General features: G+C 42.4%; 1 protein-coding gene across 1 annotated transcript in view; it reads left to right on the top strand.

Moving 5' to 3' along the window:
• SLC6A3 (solute carrier family 6 member 3) overlaps positions 1–14260 on the top strand; it is a 639528-nt gene that overhangs the window by 465182 nt on the left and 160086 nt on the right. The window contains exon 9 of the mRNA XM_069620436.1: positions 12519–12631. Within this exon, the coding sequence (XP_069476537.1) occupies positions 12519–12631 (113 nt within the window). The remainder of the gene's footprint in view (positions 1–12518; positions 12632–14260) is intronic.

Below are 14260 nucleotides of genomic sequence, written 5' to 3' on the forward strand. Positions count from 1 at the left end.
TGTGTCCCCGGCAAGAGATTATAGTCAGTGTGATCACGTTAATTTCTTTCTGTGTTGCAGAGCCTCTGCTCTCATGACAAAAAGCCAGTGCAGGCAGTACTGGCAACGATGAGCAAAGATGTGGATGGACTCTGCATAGTTTAATTATGCCAACTGCACCAGATGTGATGTTTGTTTCCTCAGGATATTCCTCTTCATGCTATTGACCTTTTCATTGCCTCTGGACTCTTTCCCAGTTTCCACGTATCTGGTAATCAATGTTAGAAGCCAAACTCGGGGCAAGCGGGTAGCAAAAATTCTTAGACAATCAATGCACATTTCGTACCTTCATCCGGCACAAACATCTTAACTTACTGTTTATAATATGTGAAGTATATTTTGGTAATACCTCTGTTTGGGCATTCCTTTATTGAAAGTAATACTTAATTACTCTGTATTTTTGTCTACCCTGCTCCAAGTTGACCTTTATTGCTCAACCAGAAAAACAGCTAGAGGAAGGAAAGTTTAAAGACTGGTAGTTTGCTTAGGATTTGGAAGTCGCTTACATACTAATTACAGGGCTATCAGGTTTCCCGTAACAGGGAGTATAAATACCCCTATCCACTTTTAAACATGTACTGCTCAGCTTTAGCTATTCCATAGTAAATGGGGCTTCGTGTACCTACACAAAATAGCAAACCCCCCAAAAACTTCCTGTAAAACACTTATTTGCTGAATGTATTTTTCGCTAATCAATTACTTCCAGGTCAAAAAAGGATAATAGTGAGAAGCAACTATTTCCTGCAGCCAGCAGACTACATAGTATACCACTACACTTCCTGTTTTTCTCTTGTGACTTCACTGGGAATGATGTTTGATTACATTATCTTGACTGGAATAATCTGGATGAATCCTCTGGTCTTTTGTGCTGCTGAGTGTGGGTATATGAAAGAATATGAGAAATCGATAGTAAAAATGAACAAACATTATGAGAAGAAGCTGAGCACTATCCTAGAACGTTATAAGTTTGGAAAGAGAATACAAGAGGAGGGAGAAAGTGTTTAATAGTATATTACGGCCCTTAGGAAATGGGCCAGGACAGGCAAGTTTAATCAACAACTAGAAGAAAGACTGAGGGATCAATTTATGTTAGAATGTAACAGTAGCAAAGTTTGCGGGAGACTTTGGAGCGAGGATGAATCTTCTTTAGAAATGGTTCTACGTATGGCCAAGGAAGTTGAACACACTGAGAAATGTGTAAAAACTCTAGAAAACAGAGTAAAATAAGTTACAGTTAAGTCTGTGTCATCAATTAATACTCTGCAGCCCACGAATGAAGAACTAATTGTCAGTGTGAGTAACCCTAACTCTAACATGAGAAGAAGAAGTGATGCAACGGAATCCAGGTTCACTAGATACAGTGGAGAAAACAGAGATTCGAGATAAACAATGAGAGGTTGAGGCTATAGTACTGCATTTTGACGAGGTCAAAGTAGCCGACGAGGAAGGGGACACGCTGTTAGGAGAAAATGCTACAGATGTGACAGTGCATCCCATTGGGCTAACATTCCAGACTGTCCCGCCCTAAGAATAATTTGCAGAAATTGTAATGGGAGAGAACATCTAGCTAGATGCTGCAGAATGTGTGTCAGCGGTTGGTAGTGAGGATGAAAACTTGTACAGTGCAAAGACCACCATAATGTTAAATGGTGAGCCGGTTATGATGATGGTGGACTCGAGGGCCAAATTTACACTCATTCCAGAAGTAGTGTGGAAGAAAATTGGACGAGAGTGTTTATATGAAGTTGACAAAAATTGATATTATTGGATGGTTCAAGGCTATGCTGGGTTTCAAAAATAGATGGGCTGAAGGACGTGTATATCTCTCAAAGAGAGGACCATTACCACTACTTAGTTGGTCACATCAGAGACTACTCAAAGCATGACTGGATCCAAATGCAGCAGAATCCGTTTTCTTGATTGAGTCATCTGAAGTTGACAAAGGAAATGTGAGAATGCAAATATTCAGAGATGAGATAGGGTTTGTGAAAGGCTTCACACATTGCATTGTACTGAAGCAAGGGTGCAAACCTGTGGCACAAAAGTTGGGAAGTGTTCCGATATCCATGAGGGATAAAGTGAAATTGGAACTCAGTAAACTGGAAGAACAAGGAATAATAGAAAGAATGGATGCATCAGAGTGGATCTCCCCACTCGTAGTGGTAAGGAAGAGCTCAGGGAAGGTAAGGGTGTGCATCGATTTAAGAGAACTTAATAAATGTGTGATCGCTGAGACACACCCTGTGCCCAATATTCAGGAATTGATTTCAACGATGCGCTCTGCAAAAGTAATTTCTACACAGGACCTTACTGCTGCATATCATCAAGCAAAACTACATACAGAGTCAAGGCATCTAACGGCGTTCATCACACCAGAGGGTTTGTTCCGATACCGTAGGAGGCCCTTTGGTTTAATATCTGCTGCCCCAGTGTTTCAGAAAATAATTTACTGAATATTTGATGTTGATGGAGGTGTCATTTTCTTCCAGAATGATATCTTAGTATATGACGACAATTAAGAAGCGCATAACAGGAGATTAGAGAAAGTGTTTAACAAGTTACACAATGTGAGTATGACACTCAGTAAGGAAAAGTCGAAAATCAACAGGCGAGAAATTGACTACCAGGGTCATGTCATATCAAAGGATGGAATCACACCGAAGAAAGATTTAGCAGATGCAATTGAAGACATGGCCACCCCTACATGCAAAGAACAAGTCAGAAAATGTTTAGGTATGGTTGAATATTACTTTAAATATGTACGAGGATTCTCAGACCACACTGTTGCTTTTAGGGATATGATGAAGATGAATAAAAGATTTGTCTGGAGTAAAGGATGTGAGGATGAATTATAATACATAAAGAATGCTTTGAAAACAGCACCAGTGTTAAGGAACTATATGCGAGGGAGACACACCGTGACAACTATTGATATTAGTAATGTAAGTTTATGTGCTGTTTTGACACAGATTCATGAACGATAAGAACATGTAATAGCATTTGTGTCCCGCTTGCTGAAAGGAGTAGAAAAATCATATGCAACGATAGAAAAAGAAGCTCTTGTAATCAAGTGGGAGGCAGACAAGTTTCGAAGCTTTGTATGGGGAATCAAGTTTGAGCTGCATACAGATCCCAAACCTCTGGTGGAAATATTTGTTAACTAGGGTCTGGATAAAGTGCCCAGCAGAATAAGAAGATGGGTCTCAAGGCTACTGGAATTCGACTTTATGATAACGTACATTCCAGGTGTGATGAACTATGCTGCAGACTGCCTGTGGAGGATGACAAACCATGAAGAGGCAGAGGGGGGTGAAGAGGAACAGGAGATGATCTGTGAGAATTAGCAGGAGATGATCTGTGAGAATTGTGACTCCTCAATATCTAAACAAGAGTGGTCTGACGAGATGATCAAAGATGCTAAAATAATGATAGTAATTAAAAGTCTGGAGCAAGGTGATCTTTCAATGAGGAGAATGCGAGAAGCAGGAATAGAAGCATTATGGAGTGTGAGAGATGGACTATGTATTCAAGATGGCTACCTGATGAGAGGAGATAAACTGAAACCCCCGGAGGGGATCAGGGAAAAGGTGATATATCTTTGACATGAAGGTCATCAAAGCATTGTGAAAACCAAGCGCAGGATAAGTAATATCTACTGGTGGCCGGGATGTGACATGCAGATTGAGAGGAACGTTAGAAACTGTATCCTTTGTATTAGTTGTGATAAGGGGTGCATGGGTAAGAAGTATCCAATGGTGCTGACACATATACCAGAGAGGCCCTGGAAAAATAACTATTGATGTTCTGGGAGTGAGGGCTGTCAGACCTTTTGTATTGTGGTTATTGATGTTTTGACGAGATGGGCAGAATTGAGGATGTTGCCGAATGTGTCTACAAAAAGGGTGGTTGATTTCCTGGAAGAGATATGTGGTCGTGAGGGCTATCCGGAGGAGGTTTTGATGGATAATGGGTCACAATTTAAATCCAAGGAAATGGAGGAATATCTCAGGGGAAGGTCCATTCCAAACAAAACCAGTGCCATTCATCACCCCCAGACCAATGGTATTGTGGAGAGGTACAATAGAGTGATAAAGGAGGCGATAACGTGGCCATGGTCCAATGGGAAAGACTGTAAAGAAGTGGTGGAGAGGACGGTTTTGCCACATAGGTTCACCCAGAACAGCACAACTGGGGTATCGACTTTTGACCTCAGCAAGGGGAGAAAGGTGAGGTGACTGGCATGAATGTGAAACTGGATGCGGTGAAAGAGCGTGTCAGGAAAAGACAATTGAGCAATACACCTCTGCAGGATGACAGGAGGTTTAAAGCATCAAAGGTTCCACAGGTTGGATGTTGGGTGAGGATCAAGTTACCACTGGTCCTGAGGGATGATGGAGGTAAATGGTCCAAATCCATCGAGGTAACGGAAGTGTTTAAGCATGCCGTAAGAACAAAGAATGGAAGAGTGTGGAACAATGAACGAGTGATGGTAATGACTGGTAGAGGCAGCGTGAGAAGGAGCGAAGAGATGCATGGAGAAAAGTTTGATTGTTCCTTGCCAGATGAATCAGATACCTTGAAGATGACGTCGGCATCAACATCAAAATTTGGGAGAAGTTATTGGAGACTAATACACCTGATGGACTTTGCTGAGTAGAGGATGTTCATGTGAAGGAAGGAGGATGTGTAGTGTCGTGTAGCACAACTCTGGAACTAGAACATGAAAGGTGGATTTGAGATGGGAAGAAAGAGAGCGAGAGCAGCGGTTGGATAGGGAAAGAGAAGGAGCCAGAAACGTTACTCTGTTCGTATCCCCTTATAATATATATGTAACTGACCTGATGTAGAATAAAGCCTGTATCCAAGTTTCCCCGAAGTTGGCCAGTACTTCAAAGGGCAGGACAAAGACTGCTATGCGGGGAAATTTCTTCTCTGTGAAAGGGACAGTGAGCTTAAGTCTTGGTAGAGTCTCTCCCAGGGACTCCCAGGACAAAAATGTTGAATCCCATACTGCCAAACAAGTGGAACGTGGGTTGTTGGTGGGATCCCCCGCTCCCATTGTTCGGCATTATGGGATTCAACATTTTTGTCCATGTTGAATGCGCTGTAAATGTGTATTCGGGATTTCTTTTTTCACACATAACATGGAAAGCCGGGGGGGAAAATAAAGTAAAAAAAGAAAGAAAAAAAGGATCCTGCAGTGGAAGTTCCACCACACAATTGGGAGAGGGAACTGGTGTCTCAGGGAGAGGGCAGCAGAAAAGAAGGTAAGTGTACCAAATGCAGTATCAAGGAGTAAAGGGGTGGAGGTTAGGGGGAATGTGGCATGGGTGAGCAATGTGATTACTGCCCGCCGCCGTTTTCAAATTCAGAATTTTCCTATTCAACATTTTTGGCAGCACAGTAATGAAGTAGAACCACTTTTAAGCACTGTATGGCCTATTGTACCATCACTAGAAGTAGAAGCACTATGCAAAAATATTTTCTGTTTGAAGTGCCATCTTGAGGCCATTGAGTCACACTCCCCAGTGAAGTCATTGCAGTGCAATGGTGCAAAGTGGTGCCATGGTGCCCTGATGCCTCCTGCCACTTGTAATTGGTTAGGGGGACCATAGAGCAGTAGGGGAGGGCAGGTTCAGGTCAAATGTAATTTAGAAGAAGCAGGGGTTGTGAAGGAGGGGAGATTCATTTTGTAGTGCATTTGTTTATGTTTAGAATGTGTGTGCTGTGGATGGCACACACCAATATCCCCCATTCATTTTGGGATTTATACTCAAATCTGCAAAGGGAAAACAGAAATGCAGCTGTGAGAGTCTCGGCTGCAGCACTTCCCCAAGACAGATGATGCCGACTACCTGACCTCCTAGCTGCCCAAACCTTCTCAGTATCAGCATGACCTTCGTGAAAGCACGCATCGTATGGCAACTCTACTCTAGGTTTGCGTGGTTCCCTGCGTCCTGTTTGTGAATTTACTGTACTGTAGAGTAACCGTAGTTATAATCAACTGTCCCCAGTGGACATTACGGAACAAACCTTTTGCACGTAAACCTGTGCGAAACATCCTTTCCGCAATGTGTTCTCTGTGCAGGGAGGCAAGGCAGCCAGGCTGGAACTAGGTTGGGGACAGGGTGAGCAGACTGAAAGTGAAGGATGGAAGGGGGGGAAGGGGCAATGTCAGGGTATTTAGTGGTGTCCCCCAGATTAGGCATACATGAGGTAAGGAAGGCAATTAATAGATGGGGGCAAGGGTTCCCGGGGTGTCCCCCTAAGAAGGCACCAAAGGAAGTGGTGTTAGGTGGGGGGCACAGCAACAGGCAGGGAAGCATTGATTTTGCAGCTTCCGTTGTACTAGAGTCTTGGTGCAAAGGAAGCTGTGCCTTGTTACTCCGACAGTAGAATCGTGGCTTTACACTTAACTGTATCAGTAATATAAAAAAAAAAAACACATTAATTGCAATATATAATTAAAAAATTGCACAAAAAAATTAAAAATAATGAATAAATAATGACAAAGTGACAATAAAGAACAATAAATACTGAGCGCAATCACTGGTAGGCCGGTTATTTCCTGCAAAAAACAAATAACACAATAAATACATGATACTGGTGTTAAATGTACACTTAACTAAACACATTCAATATAGCTGTGGTGTAGCAGATCAAAACATAGAGTCGCGTTCATTTAGCGTTCACCTAGTTGATGAGGTGCACACCAGACCCAAACCCTTGTGCCCAATCTGTCACAGACACACCTGATAGGTGTACAACCCTGAATCTATCCATGTAATAGAGATGCTTGGAAGGACACGTATTCAGCACTCCCCTGCTCTTCACAGTGTGTATGTGGCTAGTACAAGCACATGAAGGTGTGGGCGCTTCAACCCCTGTTTAATGGCAAGAAGTCACCAAGTGCTGAAGGTATAAAGTGTGGCATTGAAATCTGTGTCCGGCGTATATCAGAGATAAATTGGGCCCAAATAGAGCTAAGATGTGTTGGTGAGGTGGCCATTCTACCAACTCAAAGGGTGCTATGTGCTCTTGTCACTTTCAAGTACAGTAGTATGTAAATGACGTGTTTATGAGTAAAGGAGAGAGGGTTTGCATAGTTCTAAAGCTGAGTTCTGCAAGCTGAATCACCATGCAGCAACCTAATAGTTTGGCAAATTGATGTTTCAAAAATATCATCCAAATATGTTGTATAATTCCCTGAGAAAATTAAATGGTTTTCATTTTCCCCAAATGTATTCTGGAATGCTAATGACTTAGAATGTGCCACCTACCATGAGATAGTGCTTTGGTAGCACAAAACACTTCTCTGTCTTCACCAGATATTTTGGTGCTCACACCTGGCTCACCAAAAGCTAGTTGTAGCTCATTTTGCTGTAAACTCTAATTAAGACCAACCCTGAGCTGATATATTTGCAAATGGTAGTTTTCATTGTTTTATTCAGTAATGGGAATTACTTGTACTACAGTTCCATAAGATTACATGTATTTGACACCAACTGTGCCTATACCCAGTGCTTAATTTGTGTGGGGGTCACTTGCCAGGGCTCAGCCCTGTACTTATTTCTGAGCCCAGCACTCATTTCTGATTCAAGCTGGATTATGTTGTGCTATTGGCAACTTTAAGTCAGACATAGGGCCTCATTAGGACCGTGGCGTTAAGGGGTTAACAGCGCCGTAAAAGGTGTCAGCGCCGTTAAACCCTTAACGCCTTACTACGAGGTCCCTTTGCGGGACCCGACTTTAACGGCTGGTCTAGACCAGCCGTTAAAGTAGGGGCCCGCAAAGGGACTCTCGAGGTAAATACGGTACCGCAATTTGCGGTACCGTACTTACCGCCTTCCCCATTCCCATTACGCCCTATGGGGCAAAAATGGGAATGGGGAAGGGCAATGGTGGCATGGGGAATTACTGCTTCGCCAACCTTGGAATGGGGTGGTAATTCCCCATTCCGCCATGGCGGACTCCGGCATCGACCATGGTGCTAATAGCACCATGGTTTTCCGCCGGAGTCCTAATGAGGGCCATAGAATTATAACAATCAAAAACAATATGCACTGGTCAGGGTCTCTGCATCCTGGGCTGGCTCATTGGTATTCACAGGCCTCGTGATCCAGGTAGGCAGGTGTATGATATATATATATATATATATATATATATATATATATATATATATATATTTACTAGGATTATACCTAACTTTGTGGTAATTTATTATGGTGGTAACAAGTGGTATTTTATTCTGGTCATTCGTTGGTATATTACCTTTTACAGTGGTAAGACTCACTTCAGAATATTGCCTAACAACTGTTCTTTTTACCAGGGTCACTCACTGCCACAAGGTACTGGGCTTGGTACACTCAGTGGGGTAATTAGCATTTCCACCTCAGAATATTTTATGTACAATGCCGCTGTATACCCTGGTGGCCAAAATGTAAAACATATAGATCATATCATAAACAAATAATTGAATACACACACACGTCTGGCACTCCTAAAACTCACTTATCAGAAAACAATCTATTTCAGATTTAACCACATGTAGCAATATGAATTACTGCCTATTGTAAAATAAACCTATCACCTGTTGGACTTCAGTCTATGTGCTAATAAAAATGCAGTCACATAATAAGAGCACAACCCAGTTCGTTTTCAAACATTTTGGTTTTTATAGGATGTTAAAATTCAAAGCGGTTCAGACAGTTGCATTATGCAATACAAGTTACTTGGACACAAGAAAGGAAAAATGCATTTCATTGGAGTGTTCACACACATTTACAGAACCAGCTGTGCCCCATCTTAAAATCTGACTATGGACACGTTTCAGTTCCACATTCAAAGATCTCTCTCCCAGGATGTCTCTGTCTGTGGATGTCTCTGATTGTCTGCCTCTGGATTTTCCTGAATGCCTACCTAGCTACACCCACTCAAGTCCTTATATTCCCTCTTGCTGCCACTCAAAAAGAAAATGCCTCCCATCTAAATCATACCACTGAAAACCATTTCATTTCACTGCTAGAGAGCAAGAAGATACATCTCTTCCTGTGTTTCCTGCGCACACAATAGCTTGTCTTTAGTTTTTGCATATTTCAGCTTGTCACACTAGCTCATGCTGCACGTTTAAGAACCCCATGGAAACAGAGCCACACGCATTTTGAATTTGGATTCAAGACATGTATTTCCATATAGACTAATTTGCACTCAATGTTAAGGATATGGGATTCAGTTTGTTAAATGGAATTCATTAAGTTAGTATGTATATTATTAAGTTTGGTGCAAATTTAGTCAAATGGAATATTATCCAGAAATGAACAATTTTAAAGCATGCTCTGCATTTCTGAGCTCTGTACCTTCCCATTTGGCACGCGCCAGTGGCATTGGCAACCTATGCATTGCATATGCTTGTATGTCTGTGTTTCTGTATACGGCCCACACACTAAAACTACATGTGCATGCTAAGCTAATAAACCCCTGTAACTCACAGCCCCCAGCTATTTTTCAGAGCGCCCTCCCCCCAGTTATTCCTACACAGAGCAGATCTATTTATCAGTTTTCATGAACAATAATTAGTTGATAGGTGACACTGCTGGGCACTGATGCTGGACATGCCCACACACTGCTCCACTCAGCCTGCATGACATTTGCTGCACATTCTCTACTGTAATTCCTGCAGGGTGAAGGGTGGGTTTGGCAACAACAAGACTGTCACAAGCCAGCAACCCCAACACAGGGACCAGGTCAGGGATAATGCCACTATCGAAGACCACTGCCTTCACAAGGGCCAGTCTGTACAAGAAGATCTTGCTGCAGTGTTTCACAGTCAAGTCCATCAGTTCAGTAATGATTTTCCCTGCATGTGTCCATCAATTTACAATTGGAAAACATATTTGCTCTTTTTTCCAAAGATAGTGTGACAATTCATGGGATCACATCACGTTTCCCCAAGGGGGGGCCCTTCCCTGTGAGGCTAGGCAGGTGAGCATGCTACGCAACATTCCCCCTAGGGGTGGCAGTAACTGGGACCTCACAGAGAGAGACTCCACTCATGGGGATAAGGAACCACGTTCTGTGATGAAACTCCATTCCCTCTTGCCCTTAAGACCATGCAACCCATAAAGTAGGCAGAGAAACAATCTGAAAGCACTAATGTATATTATTGTAACACTCCTTGCCTTCTTCCTGTAATAACTGGTAACACCAAGACAGGGAAGTCTAAAATAAACATACAGTCTGATCTCAAGCCATCTTCAAAGAATACAGTGAAGAAGAAGATTGATGGAGTTATACAAACTACACCTTTGCCAAGTACAGAAGGTACTGAGAAGAAGTGGCAGAGAGCAGGCATAAAGTATACACAATGAACACAAATAAAGGACTATGACACTCTGCTGGACAGGACTGTATGACATAAAAATGGATAAAGGGCACAATGACAGATGATGCCGGTGTAAAGCCTGGCAGACCCGGGAAGTTTGAACCTGGAAGCAAGAAGCTACTCCAGGGAAGAAAACCTCCATTCGGGATGACGCTGACAGCAGGCTGCAGGAGTCCTTTGTAGGCCAATGCAGAACCTGCCTGACTTGAAGCTGGGAAATGACCAACGGTCGCGCGACCTTCAGGAGATAGAACGGACGGTCCATTAACTGCACTGACACCACCTGGCCGGAGAACTCACATAGCCAAAGCACGGCACGGGAAGCGGAAAGAGAAGCAAGGACAGCGTTCGGCGTGAATGCAGTGACACAATACCCCAGGAAGAACCTGTGACTGCCCCCACCAGGGAAGAGGTAACAGGGGTCAGGGAAGACTTGGTAGGGGATTGGAAAAGCGTGCCCAGAGTAAAGAAGGCATCCAGAGTAATCTCCCTTTCCTCTGTCTTTGTCCCGTAAGTGCCAAATGCATCGGGAGTAACCTCCCACATTTAAGTCTTTGTTCCAGAAGTTCTGACTGTAAAGAAGACATCAGGAGTAATCTCCCTCATCTCAGTAGTTGTGTCAAGAGTATTGAATGGAAAGAAAGCCTCTGTAGTAATCTCCGTTATCTCCAGAGTTGTGATAAATGTAACAAGTGCAAATATTATATGACAAGTGTTCTTCCTTATCTCAGTTGGTGTGTCGAAGAGACTACAAGATAAGAACATATCAAGAGTACTCTCCCTCAATACTCTAGCCTCAAGAGGGACACTAAGGCTAGAGAGTACCACAAGAACAGTCTTCTTTGTCAGGGTGCTAGAAGAAGAAAAGGAAACTGTGGTAGCAGTTCCCTTTTTCCTAACAACAACAAGAAGGTCGAGAAAGGCAAGGAATAGCTGTGTATTGGAAAACAAAGTAGCATGTGCCCTATAAACAAGTCCCAAGAGACGCCTGGGAAGAAGGTTGGTAAATGCTGTTGCAAGATGTTAACCAAGGATAGCCAACCACTGAACCAACAGAACCAGAAGGGAGTAATTCTCCTGATTGTTAATGCAATTGTGGAATCAGAAACTAAGATAAAAGCTTATCCAACAACAGCCAAGCAATTGACCAAGTTAACCAGAAGAAAGATTGCATTTGCAGAACGGTTGTACTAGGAGCAGTGATTCATTCTACTGGTATTTACGACAAGTGCAGAAGTTGAACTGTTACCCAAGACTAATATAAATACACCCAGAGAGCTATTCCATTGAAGCAGTAGAAGGGGGTCATTCTCCTGGAACTATTTATGTTAGTGTCTTTTGTTGGTTGTAGGACTAAAGGAGGTTAGTTGAGACAGAGGACGGACACTTTGAGTTGGAAAACCACCCTGACAATGAGCACCCAGTTATTCTTTAGTTAGGTAGGGAAACCCTTTAGAGATAGGGAAAGATAGGCCTTTTTCATTATTATTTAAATAACGATCACAATGGAAATGTCACACCTTTGTCCAACTCCTTAAAATTTTATTGATGATGAGTTGTAAAGTACGACTTAAACATTTATTTTATTTCAAGACACAACTAATATGTTATGTCGATTGGTTTCTGTAAATCACACAGTCCATTCATCATACTCAAGGGCCCAGTGGAAGTTGTAGCTTTAACCCCAAATATGTTTACACTGTATGGAGCAGTCATGGGTGGTGTTAACAGTGGGCATGGTGGTGCCCCACGCCCAGACCTCCAATATGTCACAGGTGGGCTACAAAGTATTTGGTCCCTGGCACTTATTTTCTTACAAACTAAGCAATGGTTATTCCACTGGTGGTAGACTGATAGAATGGATTTGACCACTTTGCCATATTTTCCCCACCAGTAATAGGGTGTGTTTTACCAATTGCCAACTAACATCAGGTATATTCATACTGCTCTGTATGTAATGCAGCACTATAATTATTGAATATGCTTTTCAGGCAGCTGTTACTGTACTGTTACTGCAAGCTGCATTTTTTGTCATCATGTGGCATTTCAAGCATTTTAATTACACTTAGGCTTAAAATGGTAACTCTTTATTTTTTAGGTCCGGGATTGATATTTATCATATATCCTGAAGCGATTGCTACTCTCCCTTTGTCCTCGGTTTGGGCCGTCATATTCTTCATCATGCTTCTGACTCTTGGAATTGACAGCGCTGTAAGTAAAGATGAGGTCTTCTCCCATGTATCCTGAGAAACAATTTGCTTTGTCCTTTAACAAGTTACATTCGCCACAGATTTACAAAGTGTTTGGATTCCTTTTCCATGTAATTGTGGTGACTTGATACTGATTTTGTGGGCCTGCACAGTGATAGGAATTCCTTTGGCAGTTAAACAGTTAGTACCCTTTTTCCCATTTGAAAATGATGATCACAGTTGAGTTTGCAATTTAGAAGTGCAACACATGTTGATCCACTCTATCATCGTGGCACCTTTCAGGAAGAATGGTCATAAGGGAGAAACGGAGCATAAAAGCAACTTTTATAGTGCTATCTATTTAGGATTGCTTTCCTCACAGATAGCTCTATGAGACACTGCACGAGCCAAACCTTTACTCCTTCCCTTCCAAGGCTTTACAGGGAGGCTACAGCACACAGCAATGGGGTGGTGACTGAGGTCTCCCCCTCTTTCTTTGTGTAGTGGGAACTGGAGAGTGCAGAGGCTCACAAGACGTGTTCATGTGGGATTTCCACCATGGCTAAATGTGCATAATATGAAACAGGTGGTAGCATTTGGTGTGCCTCCATATCAATCATACCATTTGGTGTAAGGACATCCTCTACAGTACAAAAAAAGTTATAGTGCTAATCTATATAAGGTGACTGGAAAGTGGGTAATCTCTAAGGCCCCTTTGCAGACCTTGGCATGTTAAGAGTTCCAGTTCAATCCCCTGCAAATGTAATGTGATTTTTCAATTATTTCTCAGTGAATCGTGGGCCAACTTCCACTGAGTACTGAGACTCAGTTGAGCTGGAAATCTTATACACCAGTGACATTGAAGCGGCACTGGTTAGAAGAACTTGGTGCTTGTCAACCCTGTTTGCTTTATTTTTCTGAACTTCAACATGTTTGACCAAAGATAATATGAAAGTCTAATTTAGTGAACTAAGCTTATCTCTATAAGGAGCTATGTGCTAAAGAATTGCTGTGTGTAATGACATGTGCTGTGTAGTGTAATACCGGGGTTACTAATATAAATTACTAACATGGATCACTAACAGGGGGGGTAATTGTAGCATTAGGAACTGAAATGGGGTGATTTTGAACTAATTAGCTGATGTAGAGGTGGTTTGTGTGGGCTACATTTGTAGGCCACAGGCTCTGTGTGCACTAACTCACAAAAAGGAAAGCATTGCTGGCGATGGTTAGGTTCAGGGGAAAAAAAGCTGAAATCAAAGCGTCAGCAGCCTATTTGCAAGGCAAGATGCGCGATGTCAAAGGATGATGAGGCCTTTGGAAATAAACATGGTCAATGTTCGTGTAGAGGTGCAGGAGGAGAGTATCGGATGTTTAATTTCTTTTCTGAATGTAGGAAAAATCAATGGGCAGGATTACGGCAGGACAAAAACCAGCGGGCGTTTGTTGGACCAAGAAGGAGTGAGATGAGTGCTAGAAGGCACTGGAATATTCTTGAATATTCTGGCACGTGATAAGTTGGAAGTGACTTCATGAAAGGGGAAAGCTGGTAACAGCTGACATCAGATAGGAGGGAAAAGATGTTCCAAATCCATGTGTGATATACCAAACACATTTCAGACTTGGTAATGTGGAAGAACAAGAAAAATGT

The sequence above is a fragment of the Ambystoma mexicanum genome, chromosome 5q, assembly GCF_040938575.1.
Source record: "Ambystoma mexicanum isolate Mex_15411 chromosome 5q, UKY_AmexF1_1, whole genome shotgun sequence".
In the NCBI taxonomy this organism is placed as follows: Eukaryota; Metazoa; Chordata; class Amphibia; order Caudata; family Ambystomatidae; genus Ambystoma; species Ambystoma mexicanum.